Raw genomic sequence first — 18,589 nt, forward strand, 5'->3', positions numbered from 1 at the left:
AATGAGGCTTTTGGTTAAGTTGTTTTGTGTTGCATTTTTTTGCAACTATATTTCTTCTGTTCTTAGGTACAAGGGACAAAATACCTCAAAGGTAGCAAGATTCTCACTTCCCCTGAATATTTGGAAGAAAGTTTCTTGCCACTTTTTCTTCTGTACTTGTAACATTTGTAAAGGGTTTTGTTCAGCCCTAAGGAAAAGCAAAATATCATCACCATTATTACTGGCCTTTGTCCACAGTGGATTTCATCCAGATTCTAACCAGTGACTCTGTGACTAACAATCTGAGTCACTAAGTTTCATATGTTTATGTATTTCAACACAATTCCCAGGCTGAGAGTTTTTTTTTTTAATTTATTTTCATGTTTCAGAGCTCAGAAAAAATAAATGCCTTTCTGTTATTTTGAATCCAGTATTACAGTGACAGACTTTGGGCAACCCAGTTGCATGGACTGAATTGCTCCTTCAGTAACAGATTAGTATTGGCAAAAGTTTAAAAACTACCAAAGTGTCATTAAACCAGTATGTGTTTTCGGGATAAAAGTCGTTTAGCCTGCTGGAGAATTCAGGTAAATATAAATATTTGTGATTTTACCATGGTAGTGGCACAAGATAATCCCAGAATTTAAAATGCAGGGAATCTCAGGGCATCAGGGTGGTTCAGTCAGTTAAATGATTGACTCTTGATTTCAGCTCAGGTTATGAGCTTGGGGTCCTGGGATTGGAGCCCTGAGAACCCCACATTGGGCTCTCCACTCAGAGGGCAGTTGGCTTAAGGATTCTTGCAATCCCTCTGCCCCTCCCCCTGCTCTCCTGTGGACACACACACACACACACACACACACACACACGCTCTCTCTCTCTCTGTCTCTCCCCCTCTCTCTAAAATAAATAAATCTTTAAAAAAAATAAAATAAGATGCAGGGAATCTACAACTAAAAGGTAATATAGAGAATGACAGAAAAACTCAAGTATATTTATTGGTTATTAATTTAGCAAAGATGTACTACTACAACTCCTTCAGAGAAATATCAGAAAATGGGCATTCTGAGCTAAAATATCCCTTTTTTTGCGTGGAAATTTCCATTGTTTTAATATTTTTCTCATATTCCTTATCAGTTCTCATACCAGCCCCAACCTGTCCCTAGACTATAAGTGTTCCTGATTAATCACATCACACCCATCTTAGAAAGGCAATTACCCTGTCATTTTCAGATCAACTAACTTTACAAGCATTTACTCATATATTTTCACGGTATCTCAGATTAATAAAACACCTTACAGTTCATAGGACTTTTCTAAGGATTCTCCTGCCTGTTTTGTTAATCTTGTCATTATATGCAATAGAACAGCAATATATTGCCCTCTCTTATAGATGAGAAAATTGTGGCATATTATATTGATGTAATTGGCTTAGCCTCATTGGCTAAGACCATACGGATTGTTACTAAAAAAAAAAAATCAGAATTCTTGTGGAAAGCTATTCCACTAGACACATAACAGAAATTTGAGATTTGAAAAGAATTTTGCCTCTAAGTTCTCATAATGCAAGAAGAAGAATTAAGCCTGGCCAGATAAACTGTTATTCTTGGATATTGGTCATTGTAATTACCATTTGTGATATCAAGTATTACATCGTATTACATTAATGCTGTCCAAAGAATAATTAGATCACACAAAATGTTATCAAAATATGACAAGATAACAAATTTACTTTTAAAAATGATTTGTTGGGCACCCCGGGTGGCTCAGTGGTTTAGTGCTGCCTTCAGCCCAGGGCATGATCCTGGAGACCCTGGATTGAGATCCATGTCGGGCTCCCTGCATGGAGCCTGCTTCTCCCTCTGCCCGTGTCTCTGCCTCTCTTTCTCTCTGTGTCTCTGATGAATAAATAAATAAAATCTTTATTAAAAAAAAACAAAATAAATAAAAATGATTTTTTAAAAAAACAAGTATATTTAAAAACTAAAACATCCAATTAGTTGGTGTCAACCTTTGTATTGCTAGTATAATTTCTATCAACTTCTTCATGGAAAATGTATTGATCAATTATATTTGAAATTTCATCCTTTTCTTCTCTAGTTCCTTTCACTCCTAAGGTCTTCAAGTCAATGCACTAAATTCTAGAGTACTCGAGATTTGCAGCACCCAAGTGTGGGAACCACTAACCACAGGTGGCCACCGAAAACTTTAAATGTGGCCACTTCAAACTGAGACATGGTATAACCACAAAACACACCAGCTTTCAATGATCTTTTTTTGAAAAAAATGAATAAACATCTCAATCTCAATAAATGTTGAGAAACTTTTGCTATACTGGTTTCAATAAAATGAATTATTAAAATTAAAAAAAAAGTGTTCATCATTCTGTGGTCTTCTTAGGATGTCCTGTACAGGATGTTCTTGAGCATACATTCACGATTCCTGTTGTCATTCAAGCATGTTATATTTTTTTTCATTGTGATCCCATTTGGTTTTAAATCAATGGCTTTTATAAGGAGAGATTTTTTTTAAAGATTTTATTTATTCATGAGAGGCACAGAGAGAGAGGCAGACATAGGCAGAAGGAGAAGCAGGCTCCCTGCAGGAACCCGGGATCATGACCTGAGCCAAAAGTAGACAGACGCTCACTCACTGAGCCACCCAGGCGTCCCTATAAGGAGAGTTTTAGCCACAGTTTCTCTCCTACCTTCCACAGTGCCTGGGCTGGGCCCAGAGCTGTTCCTTTTTGGTTTCTATTTAGCAGCTACCTCTGTAATTTATTTTGAGACCCATTGCCCCTAATCTGACCCAAGCACCCACATTGAGCCTCTTATGGGTAAGTTTGATTTTGCAGCAATAAGAGATAAAGTAAAGAGGTAAATAAGAGGTAAAGCATGGTTCAAGAACCACAAGCATTTGGCTCATCTGAGAGCCTTAGTTGTGTGGATTTCCATGTCTCACCCCCATGCTTTTGGCTTCTCCACATTACCTGCCTGGTAGGGGGCTGGCCTGAGGCTGCTTTAACCAGCTCCACCAGCCGGTGTGGTGAAACCCAAAGCCTGATCACACCACAATGATAGTACTTCTCAGTTCCTGGAAGTTTTAGTGACCAGTGGTTGTGAAAATACTTCTGGGCTTGGTCTTTGGCAACGTCAGTGGGAGGTAAACTGTCACCTTTGGGAAAAGAGGTGAGAGGCAGATTATACACGTGGCCCTGAACAAGGACCTCTGACTAGTATGAGGAAACGACATCACCCAGGCAGAAGGGTGGGTCGGCAAGCAAGGTGCCCAGTGTTGGCGACTCACGCGCTGTCTCCCTTCCTCTGCGTTGGCATCTGGGGGAAGCCTAATAACAAACAGTGCTGAGCACGGCCACGTCTGAATGACTAATAATTTTCCAACCTAGCGCGACATTAACTGATTGATGACTATTTTCCCCTCAAACCAAGCAAAATCAGCATTCCTCTCCCTGCCCTGTGCCAGAACCCAGACATGAACAAAATAGCCTTTTGGAGAGAGAGGCCTAAGTCGGAGAACTGTGTTCAGAAGCTCAGGGCTTCAGGGGATCCCTGGGTGGCTCAGCGGTTTGGCGCCTGCCTTTGGCCCGGGGCGCGATCCTGGGGTCGCGGGATCGAGTCCCGCGGCGGGCTCCCGGCATGGGGCCGGCTTCTCCCTCTGCCTGTGTCTCTGCCTCTCTCTCTGTGTGTGTGTCTATCATAAATAAAAGAAATCTTAGAAAAAAGAAGAAGAAGAAGAAGAAGCTCGGGGCTTCAAACCCAAAAGCGGGTTCTGCAAAGAATGGGGCGGGTCAGCAGACACCGGGGGATGAATCTCCGTGCCAGGAGAGCGGGCCCTTGAGGGATGGACAAAGAACCGGCGCATCGGTTGGGGGCAGGCTGGGATTAGGGGTTCAATTAACAAAAGATTCATAAAAGCAGCTTTCGAATCTGAGAGCAGCAGCGATTGCTTTAAACTGCAACCCGAAACCATTCCAGTCGGACCATATGGTCTCACAAAAGTGGTAAAGTAGATAATCTGTAAAAAATGTCCCGTCCCGTCCCCCCCCCCCCCCCCCAATGAAGGGAAGGCCGGGCCCCTGTTTCGCATTCCAGACCCTCCAGTGCGGGCTTGGGCCGGGGTAAAAGCAATCACGGGGCTCCTTCACACTCCCGGCTTGGAGGTTTCGAGGATTTAAAACCACAGTTAAAAAAAAAAAAAAAAATCACGGTCGGGGTAGTTTCGTCTACAGCCATAGTTCGAGAACACCCCACATCGTGGACTCTTTCACGGCTTTGCTCAGAGCGCAGGAAAATCGGCAGGAAGGCTTCGGAGACCCTGCTCGCCCCAAAGCGGGGACCACGGCCTTGGGGAGGCGGGGGCGCGGGCCGCCCTCCCAGCGGAAAATAAAATCGCAGCCGCGGGCCGCCGGGGAGCAGGCGGGGGGCCCCGGGGCTCCGTCCGCCAGGGACGCGCGGCCCCGCAGCTTCGCCCGCGCCCCGGGGAGCCGCGCGGGGAGGGGCGCGGGGAGGGGCGCGGGGGGGGGGGGCGGGCGCGGCGCCGCCGCAGCGAGCCGCGGGAGCCAGGCCTGGGGTCGGCGGCGCGCGGGCCCCGGCACCATCCCCCTCCAGCTCCCTCCCGCGCCCGCTTCCCTTCCCGCTTTCCCCGGGAGAAACATGGCCGGGAGCAGCGAGGAGGCGCCAGACTACGGGCGCGGCGTCGTGGTAAATGCGAACTCCCGGTTTCGGGGCTGAGCCGGGCCCCCGCTCCCTCCCCTCCCCTCTCCTCCCCTCCCTTCTTGGCACCCTCCTTTTAGATTAAATGCCTGAAATGCACTCGCGGGAAAGGCGAGAGGGCCGCTGCTTTGTCCCCCGGCCCCGCGCGGACGGCTTCCGCGCTCCGCTCCCCGCGACACCTGAGAGCCGTGGCCCCGTGCGCTCAGTGCCCCCCCCGTCCCTCCCCCCGACCCGGGCCTCGGAGACCCCCGCGCTAAGGCTGCGCGCGCCGGCTCCGCTCCCCGGGTGACTCCCCGCGCGCCCCTCTGCGGGCCTCCCCCCCGCCCCCCCGGGCTTCCTCCTGACCCCTCCAGCGCCGGCCTCAAGTTTTGTTTCCCAAAAGGATGCTGAGGGCTCTTGGGGCCGGCTAGGAAAGAAAGTAGCTCCCATGGCCGGAGTTGGAGCTTTGAAACCTGGGCTGGGGCTCCGGGGTCTCGGCATGAGCTCCACAGCCTCTGGGGCGTCGGTATCCTTGTCAACAAAAGGGGGACACAGCAGGCTTGACCCGATGAGCCAGCGAATTGGAGAGCTTGTATGTATAGTGCCCATGTAGTAGCGTGTCTGGATGGGGGGATGTGGGACGATGGATTCCCAGACCAGAGCCTCTTTATCCCTGGGAGCCCCTCAAAGAGTCAGCCAGAGGGTATCCATCTGTCAGTGTCCTGGAATCAAATCCGATCTTGCCCTGTGGCCACTGGCCTCAGCTCCGGGCTGCTGTCCAGAATAGTTTCTGCAGAAGGTGGTGGTTATTAACAGAGGTGAGGGGGGAGAGTGGGGCGAACTTGCTGCATTAACAATCCTTTTTATCAGAGATCTGTGGTATTCACTAATAAACTGTCTAATTATGTGCATGGATTGCTGGAGTAACGAGCTTGGGGAAGGAAACACTGCACCCTCAGACAGAAGGAGTCAGGTTGGAAGGTGTTGCTCAGTTCGTAATTTATCAGCAGGACCTTTTCATGTAAAGGACCAAGAATTCATTTATTTATTCATTCCACACCTGTTGTCAGTCCTGCGGGGTTCCAGGTGGTGTTCTGGGCTCTGTGGATCCAGCAGGGACCCGGATAAAGCTCTGTCTTCATCGGGCTTACATTCTAGAAAAGGGGCTTACATTCTAGAAAAAGGGCTTACATAGGCAAGCAAATAAAGAAGAAGATTTCACATAGTGACCTGTGCAAGGAAAAGAAAAGGGGGAATGAGATATGGAGTGATTGAAGGAGGGCTGGGGAGCACTGCTTGTGCTCAGGTGGTCAGGATGTCCTCTTGACAGTGATATTTGAGCCCTGGCCTGAAGGGCGAGTAGGAGGTAACCATGTGAAGAAGAGAAACCGGGCATACCGATTGCAAAGAAATCATTGTATCCTGAGAAGAAACCCTCACACCCAATTTATGCTTTAAAAAAATTTTTTTAAAAATCACTCCAGTTGCAATGGAGAGAACAGTCAGGCCCAAGGGGGTGTGTGGGGGGTTGGGGGGAGGAATGAAAATATACAAAGGGAAATAAGTTTAATTCTGGACAAATTGAGTCTGCAAGGTGCACAGGTCAAGATGCACTCACTGTAGGCAATTTGAAATTCATATTTGCAATTGAGGAGGGTGATTGGATAGACTTGGAAATCTTCAGAAAATAGACAAATATTCGATGCTTGGTATGGATAGGGATACCCATAAAAATGAGGGGAAAATTATAAGTTTATGGATAGAAACCTGGAAATCCCCAAATGTAAGAGGCAGCGTGTCCAGCAGAATCCCGATAAAGAGACCAATATTGAAGAGCCAAGTCGGAGAGGACAGACAGGGTGGTAGGTGTCTAGGGAACAGGGTTTTGTGGAGAGGTGAGAGGGGCCATTAAAAGTGTCAGATGCTCCAGAAAGAGCAAGCAGGACTAAGGTGGAAAAAGAGTCCATTGTATTCAACAATCTCAAAACCATTAGCAGTGAGAATCATTCAAACAATCATCCATCCCATCAGTAGAATGGCTACAATATAGGCTATCCTTTAATTAGATATACCCTTAGAAAGGAATTAGGTAAATTGATATGACTAATAAGATAGGCAGATCGTTAAAGTCTAAAAAGCAACTGATGGAACAGTACAAATAGCCCAGCCTATTAGTGTCAGAAGAAGCTCTCTGGGAAGCAAGGTAATTTTGTGAGAAAGATGGTGTGAAGCAGTGTGAGGACCTCATGAGAGGATGGAAATAATGTGTCACGGGGAGAGCCCCTGCGTTTTTGCTACTTTCTCCAGTAGAGCTGGGCATAATTAGATGAATTCAAATTGGATGCAGGTTGGGAAGGCAGATTCAGAGTGAGTTCGAAGCCCATGGCATCTAGGGTAGAGAGGAAAGGCGGAGCTCAGCAAGGAAGCTTTCCAGGGAAAATAGAGAGCCCTCCAGGATGGTTGCAAAAAACAAAAGGGAAGATCTGGTACCGGTGAAAAAGAGGGCAGGTAGTGATAGCGAGCATGTATTGAGCACTTACTGTGTGTTTTTGCTGTGTTATTCATTTACTCCTTGCAAATCTGTGAGGTAGGAGGAATAGAATGATCTCCATTTTACAGAGGAGGAAACAGACCCTTAATGATTAAGAAAGTCACCAAGGTCACATAACTAGCAAATGACAGAAGCAGGATTGAAGTCACTCACTGTGCTATGTGGGAAGCTGTGATTGCAGGGAAGTACTTCCAAGATGAGATTGCTCTGGAAGATTGGATGTGGCATATAAAGATGAGGCCTTTTGGGTTAAGGCAGGTGAAGGATGTAGTGGCTAGTAGGATGTAGTGGCTGGTAGGATGATGATGGAGACAGGTTTGGGGGCTGTTCAGAAATGAGGTGCAGAAGAAAATTCTGAGTTGGTAGAAACTATGTGATGTAGATCGCAGGGAGGGCATAGAGCCAATGACTTAAGCATGAAACAAGAAGTATGGTTTGTGCAAGAAAAGGGAATATTAAGAGTTAAGATGACTCTTGCCTACAGATGGCTTTCCATTGAATGGAGGACGTAGGACATTAGTAGATTATTAACAATGAGCAGTAGCAAATGTTAATTGCCAAATAGAGTTGTAGACCTTGACTTCAGAAACTTTGCTCAAGATTGACTGGTTATTTGATCTGGAGCCAGTAAGGTCACCAGCCCGTGGTTGGTACATCTTTTTTACTTCTCAGGAAGAGATAAAGATCTCTACTAATATGGCCTTTTTGGATCAGGTTCTTAGCTATGTTTTATTTCTATTTTATGTTTTATTTTCTCTTGAAGCATTATCAAGAGAATCACAGTTAGTACCTGCACAGTGAGTTTGGAAGGCATAAGGAGGAGAGAAAAATCTAAAATGATTGTTGTGTTTCTATTATGGGTGCTCCCCCCCCCCAGTATTGTGGCATTATTGGAGATAAGTAATGAGATAACCATCTAAAACACAACTTTACTAGGTTGGGTGCCGAACCCACCACAGAAGAGGAGGGCACGTGTGATACAAGGTGTCATTTGGTCTGGCGAGTCCCCTTCATTCTTCTGGTAGCAGAATCTGGACCCCCTCTTTTTAGGGAGCTGCTTCTACACATTGTCTCCACGTGTGGTTTGAGGCACCCATCAGAGTGCACCTCATTGGCCTGGGCCAGTCAATGTTCGATGTTGTGTGTGGGGTTCCTGGAAGAACTGCTGAGGGATGAGATTCCTTTTCTCTCTGACAGCTGAAGGGTAGATGTGAGCCTGAAAATTGGCACCAACCAGGCTCCCAGTCTGAAGGAGAGAGTGGGGCCCAGGGTGTGGGGCTCAGAGGCAGAGAGGAGTAGGGATGTGTTTTTTGCATGTGTTTTCAAATTGTTTTTCTCCCTAGGGGAAAAAACCCGGAAAATGGTGCAAGAAACATGCTAAGCCAAAAAATATTTTAATGACTTCTAAAGAAGGTTTTCAGTGTATCTTCAAATAAGAAAAAAAGAGAAGCCAAATGAGTTCTGGGGTTTGAATTTTGTATAAAATGGCTCAGTTGTTGTGTTTGTCACTTCCCTAGCCTAGCCATGTTTTGTGTCTTTGAACAGAGAAAGTATTGTTCTGGCTAAACTTAGAGCATATTATCTGTGATGCTGAAACTATTTAAAGATTTCTTGTTTTGATTTTTTAAAAAGCCGATGAATAACATAATTATCTACAGTTCATAGCAGCCTCTATTCCTTCAGATTTAGGACTTATTTGCAATGCAATTTTCATGTACCATTAGGAATTATGAGGAGTAAACCAGTAGTTGTTGTCTTTTTTTTTTTAACAGCATATTCTTTTTTTTTTTTTTTCTATCATGGTGAGTGTACAATTTAGTGCCCATCACCTATCTCACCCATTCCTTCCACCCATCTCCCATCTGGTAACCATCAGTTTGTTCTCCATAAGCAAAGCCTGTTTCTTGATTTGCCTCTTACTCCCTTTTTTTCTTCCTTTGCATGTTTGTTTTGTTTCTTAAATCCCACGTATGAGTGAGGTCATATGGTATTTGTCTTTCTCTGACTTATTTCGTTTATCATAATACTCTCTAGCTCCATCTGTGTTGTTGCAGACAGCAAGATTTCATTCTTTCTTTATGGTTGACTACTATTCCCTTGAATATATACCACACCTTTATCTATTCATCTATCGATGGACATTTGGGTTGCTCCGATAGTTTGGCTATTGTAGATATACACATCGGGGTGCATGTATTCCTTTCAAGTAGTGTTTTTGTATTTTTTTAGGTAAATACCTAGTAGTGTGATTCCAGGTTCATAGGGTAGTTCTATTTTTAATATTTTGAGGAAATTGCACCCTGTTTTGCACGTGGCTGCCCCAGTTTGCATTCCCACCAACAGTGCACGAGGGTTCCTTTTTCTTCACATCCTCACCAACACCTGTTGTTTGTAAACCAGTAGTTTCTTTACCTCTAATTGTCTTTTATCTCAACAAGGAAAACTCATGATTTCAGACTAATTGGAAAAGTCCAGTTTTAATTATAAAATAGTTTTAGACAAATAAATTTCTTCTATTTTTAAATGTGTAACTTTTACTAAGGTAACATGACATTGACAAAAAGGTTTGAGGTTCTTCTGTAAATCAAGACCTTTAATTTGCAAGTTAACTAGTGATGTTTTAGCATATCTAGATGGTTAGCAGTTACTATGTAGGTACTATAGATTAAATAATGATATAAGAATTTTATTTCTGTTATACATCTTATTGAATCCTCGCAATAGCCATGTGAGGCAGGCACTGACTCCCTTTTATAGATGAACACACCAAGGCACAGAGAGCTAAAACCCCAAGTTAAGTCCCAAGCTATAAACCCCCCACTTCACATGTGCTGGACTTCTAAGTCCGTGTGCTTGACCACTACTCCATGCCACCTCTGACTACAGGTTACCATGATGACACTTAAAAATAGGTTGGTTTTGTCATTTGTTTATCATTCGTTTCTTCTTTTTGACATCAGTTATTAGGCACTTATTATATACCAGGAGATGTCCTAGAAACTCTAAATAAATTCTCTCTCTCTCTCTCTCTCTCATTTTGTTTGCTTGTTTTAGTATATGTGCTGCCGAAGCGAGCACTGTTTGCTTGTTTTAAACAATAGATGCGTATTTCTCATAGTTCTGGAAGGTGCAAGTCCAAGATCAATGTGCTGGCTGATTTCATTCCTGATTAGGACTCTTGCTGGCTTGTAGATAGCTGCCTTATTCTTCCCATTGTGTCCTCACATGGTAGAGAGACACAGACAGAGACAGAGAGAGTAGAGCGGGAGCAAAGGAAGAGGAAGAAAAAAAGAGAGCATGCAGGAGAAATTGCTGGTTTTCTTATAAGAGCACTAATTCCATCATTCGGGCTCCACTTTCATGACCTAATTACTTCCTAAAGGCCTCACCTCTTAAGGTCACCACAGTGGGAGGTTAGGTAGGGCTTCATCATATGAATTTTAGGTGGGGGGAGTGCAATTCAGTCCATAATACTGGAGAGGCAGCTGCTTTGTAGCAGATCCTCAAATGGGGTTGCTCCTGCCTGGTTTGGAGACTCTGTTCTTTCTTAATCTTCACACCAACCCTGTCCGTAGGTTTTATTGTGTCTTATTTAAAGGAGGGGGAAACTGAGTCTCAGGCAGGATGAGTACTTTCCCTAGCATCACAGCCAGTATGTGTCAGAGCTGAGCTCTAGAACACTGAGAAGAATGTAGGCTCTGAGATGCAGCAGGGGGCAGGGGGCAGTAAAGGATTTGCATGGTAGAAGAATGGGCTCAGAAGACCACTAGTTAATGATGCCGCCACCTGGAAGGGCTCCAGGAAGTGGAGTGGGTAGTGTGTGTGGTCTGGAAGGAGAGCCAGAAAATGCTATGCACTTGAATGGTCTCCCTAGGGCCTCATGCCCATTGGGGTTCTTGTCTGGCCTTTACCATGGCCTGCCAGAGGATCTTCTGGAGGCTCTGCACGTACAGCTGGTGTTCAGGCTCTGACAAGGAACTGTGGTGTTGATAGTTAAGGGCCCAGGGAGTTCTCAGGACTAGGAAACAGAGTTGCTCTGTGCAAATTCAATCATTGCACACAGCCAATTTACTGATAGAGGCAGAGCAAATGTGGTACTTTTCAAATATGCAGATGACATACACCATTTGGCTAACAATCTGCCCGTGGTAGATATGAATTTCCAGAGCCTTGGACAGTGGTGGTCTTTATGCAAGGAGACAAATCAAGGCAAATCAGTTTGGGTGGGAGCTCAGGTAGTATTAAGTAGTCTTCGGATGGAGAATTGTGAACATTTTTGAGCACTTCCTGTATTCTAGATCAGTGTTCTAGGCACTGGGGTTTCAACAATGACTCAGACATGGTCTCTGTCAGAAGGCATTGACATTCTAGTGGGAGGAGACAAGACAAAACACACAGATGTATATGCATCACATCCAGTGGAAACATGTGCTGTGAAGAAAAATAAAGCTGGGGAAAAGAGATTCAGAGATGAGTAGGAAGGAAGAGGGTGCTATTTTATATGAGTGATCAGGTAAGTCCTCTTCGTGGAGGGGAGATTTAAATGGAGACTTGAAGGAAGTGAACTGTAAGCCATGTAGAAATCTGGGGGAAGAGTATTGTAGGCAAGAGAAAGAGCAGGTGCAAAGCTCTTGAGGTAGGAACATGCCTGGCACATTGAAGGATCAGGATCAGCAAGAAGAACGTAGCTGAAGCAGAATGAAGGAGGAAGAGAATGCCTACAGATGACAAGTCGAGAGAGTTAGCCCCTGTGAACCATGGTAAGGACTCTGGATTGTACTCAGAGAGAAATGGGAAGCCCCCCAAAGAAGATAAGCAGAAGATGGCAGCAGTCCAGCTGCCATGTTAGAATGGGGCGGGGGGTGTCAGGGTGGAAGCAGGGAGGCATGTCTGATAACCATGGCGGTGGTTCCTGGAGAAATGGTGGCATGGACTGGGAGGTAACAGTTGGGATGCTGAGTGGGAGTCCTGTTAAATTTTAAAGGAATTGATGATAGGATTTGCTAATGGGTTACATGAGGGAATGAAAGAAAGAAGTCAACAGCAACTCCAACATTTCAATCTGACCAAATAGAAAAATATGTTGTCCTTTGCTGAGATAGGAAGGAGATACATTTGGAAGAAAATGCTCTGAATTTGGTTTGGCTGGCATTCCAGAACCCAGAACTGCGATGGGTGTGGGTCGAGGCTGGACTAAGGATTTGAGTCCTGGTTGAGGAGAAAGGTGGAAAGCTGGAGGACAGGCCAGAATGAAAGGAAGTACGAATGGGTTCTATAGCAGACAAGATTGAGTGAGCTGGAAGAGGCAAGAGTCGTCTCAAGGAGGCTGAATGGGAGCCTTTAAAAAGACAGAGAGCTATGAGGACCTCATCTATGAGGAGTTTCAGAGAGAAGATCAGAGAGTATGAGCAGTGAGCAAGGCCTCCAGAAATAAGTGGGGCCTGTGACCTGAGCTTCTGTGGAAGGGATTCCACTTGAGATACAGAGGGAGAGGATGCAGAAGCAAGACAGACAATGAACAGAAGACAGAGCTGGGAAGGGTCACCACTTGACCAAAGACCAGTCTGAGGATGGGAAGATGATGGTGTAGGGAAATGGGCTGGAGATTCAGGATAGCTCTGCATTATAAAAGCTTCATGCTGAATAGAGGAGTCTGATGGAAGGGTGCAGGAGTCATCAAAGATCAGGAATCTGCAATACAGCTATGCAATGAGTTGAGTGCTAACACTTCCCTGTTGTATCCTCTCTCGGTGATCTGAAAGTAAAAGGAACTCGCTCTTCACCTTCATTTTCTCTCCCACATTTTTCCTGTTCTAACCATAAAAGTTGCACATCTAGTGCTAAGAAAGAGGAAGACTGACTAATATTGTATTCACTGCATGAATAGGCTGATTTTCTGTAACAGTTTTTCCCAATGGGACTTGACTGAAGTTCCCACCATGGTACATTATTTTGAAGTATTTATTGTAATGAGTAGGCCACATAGAAGTTTGTGTCTATATTAATCCCAAGACACATTTACTGTAACAGGTAATCTTTCCCAGGCAGATGAGGCATTTACAATATATAAAAATGTAATAGTATATGTATTAATATTTATAATAATTTATGATGATACTGTCCATATTAATATACTTATGAACACAGTGTTACTTATATTAATGATACTATATCATTTAGATATAAATGATATATTCACAAAAACACACTCTTACAAACAATACTATCAGTTTAGCTATAAGACATCAGGTTGATATTTCATTGTATGATGCCAAAAGTTAGGACTGGAAACTCTGTTTATTTCAGTACTAGATTCTTTGTCAGCTTTCATGAAACAAAGTACTTTCTCCCACTGAGCTTTCAATAGATTGACGGAATGTAATCTAATGTATTGATTGTCAGACCTTTTCTCTGTTTTTAATGCTATTCCTTTTTTCCAAATGATATACATTTTGTTTATTTATGTTTTCCAAATAAATTTCCCATGAAAAATATTTTGACCAAAGTAATTTGATTTACAGATTATGGACAGTTGGCCAGGATATGACTTGGATTTATTCACATACCCACAGCACTATTATGGAGATCTGGATTATGTCCTCATACCTCATGGCATCATTGTGGACAGGTGAGTGTTATTTCTTTTTTTTTTAATTTTTATTTATTTATGATAGTCACACACACACACAGAGAGAGAGAGAGAGAGAGAGAGAGAGAGCGGCAGAGACATAGGCAGAGGGAGAAGCAGGCTCCATGCACTGGGAGCCCGATGTGGGACTCGATCCTGGGTCTCCAGGATCGCGCCCTGGGCCAAAGGCAGGCGCCAAACCGCTGCGCCACCCAGGGATCCCCTGAGTGTTATTTCTTATGTCAATCTTGGTCCTGTGCTGTCTGGCCCCCTCTTGTGCAAATCATACAATACACTTTACGACCCTATTCCTGAGTCTGCCATATAGAGGTAGACAGAACTTTTTTTAGGGCAGAGAATTTGGAATAAAATGAATTGATGCTTTAACTGAACTATTTACCTGGACATTTGTCCCAGAGAAATGGTAAGAAAAAAAATATGTATATATATATATATATATATATATATATTTGTCTACTGGACAAAATTTGTCTACTGGATATATATATATATATATCAGCCTCAAAATAACAATGTCCTGTACATACTGATAAAAATAGGATTTGGGAAAGCATTGTTCTTTACCCAAGAATGTCTGTCTTAAATTATTCACAGACTCTTGAGTTAACCAGGGATAATTAACAGGTGAACTTTGCCTTCATGGGACACACCCCTGAAGCCCTGACTTTTCCTGAAATTTGGCATATATCTTAGATCAAGCAATGTATCACAGATTGGCCAGTCTGTGCACAATTATGGTTTCCAGGCAGTGGTAATGTTTTGGGAATAGGCATATTTTCAGCTTAAAAATATCTGCACAGAACTATTTCTAGAATACTATTTCTAGTTCTTTCTGACCCATCTATATAGATATCCTTTAGCTCTTGTCTAGCCAGCTGGCTTTGTAAAAGCCAACATTTTCTCCTGTTCTAAGTCACTAAGTCACCATTTGTTTCTTGGTTTTCAGAGAGCATCCTCCACTTGCGCCCCACTTTAAGCATCAGGATTTCAAGGTCATACCCCTTTCACAAAACTGCCTAATGCCCAGACTCTTATCATTCCATGTACCTCTGTTTTCTTGTACAAATATCAACTACTTAAGCCTTCATGTTTACATGGAAAGCAAGCCTCACAGTGCACTCCCAGGAACATAGAGATTCTTTAAACACCCAGAAATGGGGGTGAAAGAAGCAATGGGAAGTAGGAGCAAATCAAAACTTTGGACTCCACATGCTTCCCTTTTTCTTAAACTGTAATACTTTTGCTTCCATTTAAAAAAATCTATTATATTCTTCTGAGTTAATATTTAACTTATGAAATAAGTCCTTAGCCAAAGTAAAGTTTGAAAAACATTAGACAGTCCATATTCCCAGGATATTATCTTTCCATTAATTCCTGTCTATAGCAAAAGGAAATGTCATTCTTTTGCTCTAAAATTTGTCTACTGGATAATACTTGGATATTGCACGTTCTCTCAGACTATTATATTTTATCAAAATACAGCCTGGCTTGGAGTTTCTCATGGCCTACAGTGGCTTTCTGTGGAATATAAGTCCCAATCCTCAAAGGGAACAAAATGTTCTGTGATCAAATAAACTTGGGAAATTTCACATCTCCCAAATGGTCAAATCTCCCTGTTAGCAATTCATATTAAAAATAAGGAAATTCCTGCAAAAAAAAAAAAAAAGGAAAGAAACCTGCTTGACTTTAACAATTAAACCAACTTTTGTTGTGTAGTGGAGTCGTCGTATTCAGTTCACATCTTAATAATTCAGAGGTACTTTTCCCTTAGCACTGTTTTGGGAATCCCCCAGTTTAAACAAATTCCTGCTTTTTTCACCTGAATTTTATGACTTATTTAAATGCATCCTGATCTAGTACATGATTGGGTCCTGCAAGGGCTCCTCAAAGTCAGTTCCCAGTACAGGAGACTTAACCAGTGATTTGTTAAAATATGTATTTTTTAATGATTTTATTTTATTTATTCATGAGAGAGAGAGTGGGGACGCTGGGGGAGAAGCAGAGGGAGAGAGACAAGCAAGCCAGTGCTGAGCACAGAGCCCTACACTGGACTTGATCCCATAACCGTGAGATCATGACCTGAGCTAAAAACCAAGAGTCAGACGCTCAACCCATTGAGACACCAGGTGCCAAATAAAAGGTGTATTCTTATGCTTTATGTCTGGAAATTCTGATTCAGTGGTCTGGGGTGGGCCCCAGGAATGAATTTAATTAAGTGTGTAATTTACATACTACAAAATTCACCCATTACAGGTCAATGATTCAGTGATTTCTAGTAAATTTTTATGGTTGGGCAAGCACAACCATCATTTTATAGTATTTCTTTCATCCCCCAAAATCTGTTTACTGTCAATCCATGTTCTTCCTTGCAGCATCAGTCACTAGTCTGATTTCTTTCTATATAAATTTGTCTTTTCTAAACATTTCATATAGGTTAAATCCTACAATATCTAATTATTGATTTACCAATCAATGATTATTTGGATGTCTAGTTTTGAGTTACTATGAACAATGCATCCATGGACATTCACATATAAGTCTTTGTGTGGATGTATGTTTTCATTTTTCTTGGATGGATTTTTTGGAGCAGTATTCTTGGTTTTATAGTTCAGTTTAAGAAAATGCCAATTATTTCCAAAGCAGCTGTACCATTTTATATTTCTACCAGCAAGGATGAAGATTCCAGTTTCTCCACACAGTTTTCAACATTTATTGTTGTCTGTACTTTTCACTATAGCCATTCTAGTAGATATATAAAAGTATCTCATTGTGGTTTTAATTTGCATTTTCCTAATGATTAGTGTGCTTGTTAGCTATTTATGTTCTCTTTGAAGAGATGATTATTTAAGTCTTCTGCCATTTTTACTTTCGGTGGGTTGTCTTCTTATTGAATTGTTAGGGCTCTTTATATATTCTGGATACAAGTCTTTTACCAGTTGTGTGATTTTTTGAATACCCCACCTCCCATCTGTGGCTTGTCTTTTCATTTTCTTATTTATATGTTTTGAGAAGAATGTTATAAATGCTAGTTAGGTCCACTTGATTTATGGTACTATGTGTTTCAACTATATCCTTAGTAGTTTACTGACTGCTGGATCTGTCAATTACTGATAGAGGGGTATAGAAGTCTCCAACTACAGTAGATGATTTATTTCTCGTTGTAGTTCTATCAGGTTCTTAACACTGTCGTTAGGTGCATGTACATTAAAGATTGTCATGTCTTCTTGGAAAATTGACTTCTTGACTATTATATAATACCCTCTTTATTCCGGATAATTTCATTGCTCTGAAATCTGCTTTGTCTGAAATCAATAAGCTACTCCTGCTTTCTTTTGATTGATATAAGTATGGTATGTCTTTCTCCATCCTTTTACTTTTAATCTATTATAGTGCCTTTATATTTATAGACAATATATGTGAGAGTCTTTTTTTAATCTACTCTGATAGTCTGTCTTAATTGCTGTATTTAGATCATTCATATTTAAAGAGATTATTGATATAGTTGATTTAATACCTACCATATTTGTAATTATTTGCTGTTCATTGACCTTTTTCTTTGGTTTCGTTTTCTGGTTTTAGGGGTTTTTTTTTTTTGTTGTTGTTGTTGTTGTTTGTCTTCCGTTCTGTGGAATTTGTCTCCTCCACACTGTGTAGCCTCTGGTAATATGCAGTTTTCTTGTTTCTACTTGTAACCCTTACTTACTAGGACTTACCCTGTGTCAGAAGAGCTTAGTCTTCAGCCTGAGATTGGTTGGAGATTGTACTCAAACACCTCAGGCCAGTAAAACTTCTACTTTCTGCTGATGAATGTGTGTGGGGCTGACAAGCACATTCAAATTTCCAGCCTCTTTCAAGTCTTCCCTGGCTTTTATTGTTTCATTGTGCTTTCTTGTGTCTCCTCTGCACATACAGCCTCCATCATTCAGAAATGTATAGGCAACCTGAACCATGCTGGTCTCTGCTGGGCATGTGCATAGCTTCTGGTCAATTTGGGATACATGAAGAGTTTATTATCTATCCTTTTCCCATGACTCTACCCTCCTGGAACTCCCTATTAAATCCTTGACTAGACTAGTCCCAACTAGACTAGCAATTAAACTAGATTATTTGCAACTTCATGATAATGGAGCCATTGGCTCTCCCTGTTCACAGGCTATCAAGATAGCCATACTAACCGACGATGCTCCCTATCAGGTGAGCTTCCTCTGGCAGTGGGCCACCTTCGTTGAACTATCTGGTTGAACAATGGAGCTGATGAAGGGCTCAGAGAGGTGGGAGCATTCTCTGGCAAGAATGCCAAATTTGTGCTGTTTCTACCCATTGTTCAATGTTTTCATGAATAAATGATTCACAGTTTGTTATATGTTTCTGGTTAACTTCCAGAGTGCCGAAATGGTTATTTTTGGCAGTTTTATCCAGCTTTATAATTACTTTTTTGTGGAAATGTGTTGACCGCCTCACTCCATTATGCCGAAAATGAATGTCCCTTTGTCTTGCATTCTGATGTACATTTTCTTGATGACCATATTTTGAGAAACATTGTCTGAAACCATGGTTGCTCTTTAATATGTAAATGTATATATATATGTGCAACATATGTATGCATAAACATACATAAGTTATATAACATAAAATATATTATGTAATATATTATTACATATATGTAATATATGTACAACATATATAATAAAATGCTTT

At 42.3% G+C, this 18,589-nt stretch overlaps 1 protein-coding gene across 4 annotated transcripts in view; it reads left to right on the forward strand.

Annotated features, from left to right (window-relative positions):
• Positions 1-4,524: 4,524 nt before the first annotated feature.
• Positions 4,525-18,589, forward strand: part of PRTFDC1 (phosphoribosyl transferase domain containing 1) — a 96,158-nt gene continuing 82,093 nt past the window's right edge. Inside the window, exons 1-2 of one of the 4 annotated variants that reach the window (XM_055332518.1) lie at positions 4,525-4,700; positions 13,764-13,870. In XM_055332518.1, coding sequence (XP_055188493.1) covers positions 4,653-4,700; positions 13,764-13,870 — 155 coding nt within the window. In that variant the 5' untranslated portion in view covers positions 4,525-4,652. Of the gene's footprint in view, positions 4,701-5,024; positions 5,284-5,321; positions 5,510-13,763; positions 13,871-18,589 lie in introns of those variants that run through there. The other 3 variants (XM_055332517.1, XM_055332514.1, XM_055332515.1) reach the window with 3 other exon arrangements.

Source organism: Nyctereutes procyonoides, unplaced genomic scaffold (assembly GCF_905146905.1).
Source record: "Nyctereutes procyonoides isolate TBG_1078 unplaced genomic scaffold, NYPRO_anot_genome, whole genome shotgun sequence".
In the NCBI taxonomy this organism is placed as follows: Eukaryota; Metazoa; Chordata; class Mammalia; order Carnivora; family Canidae; genus Nyctereutes; species Nyctereutes procyonoides.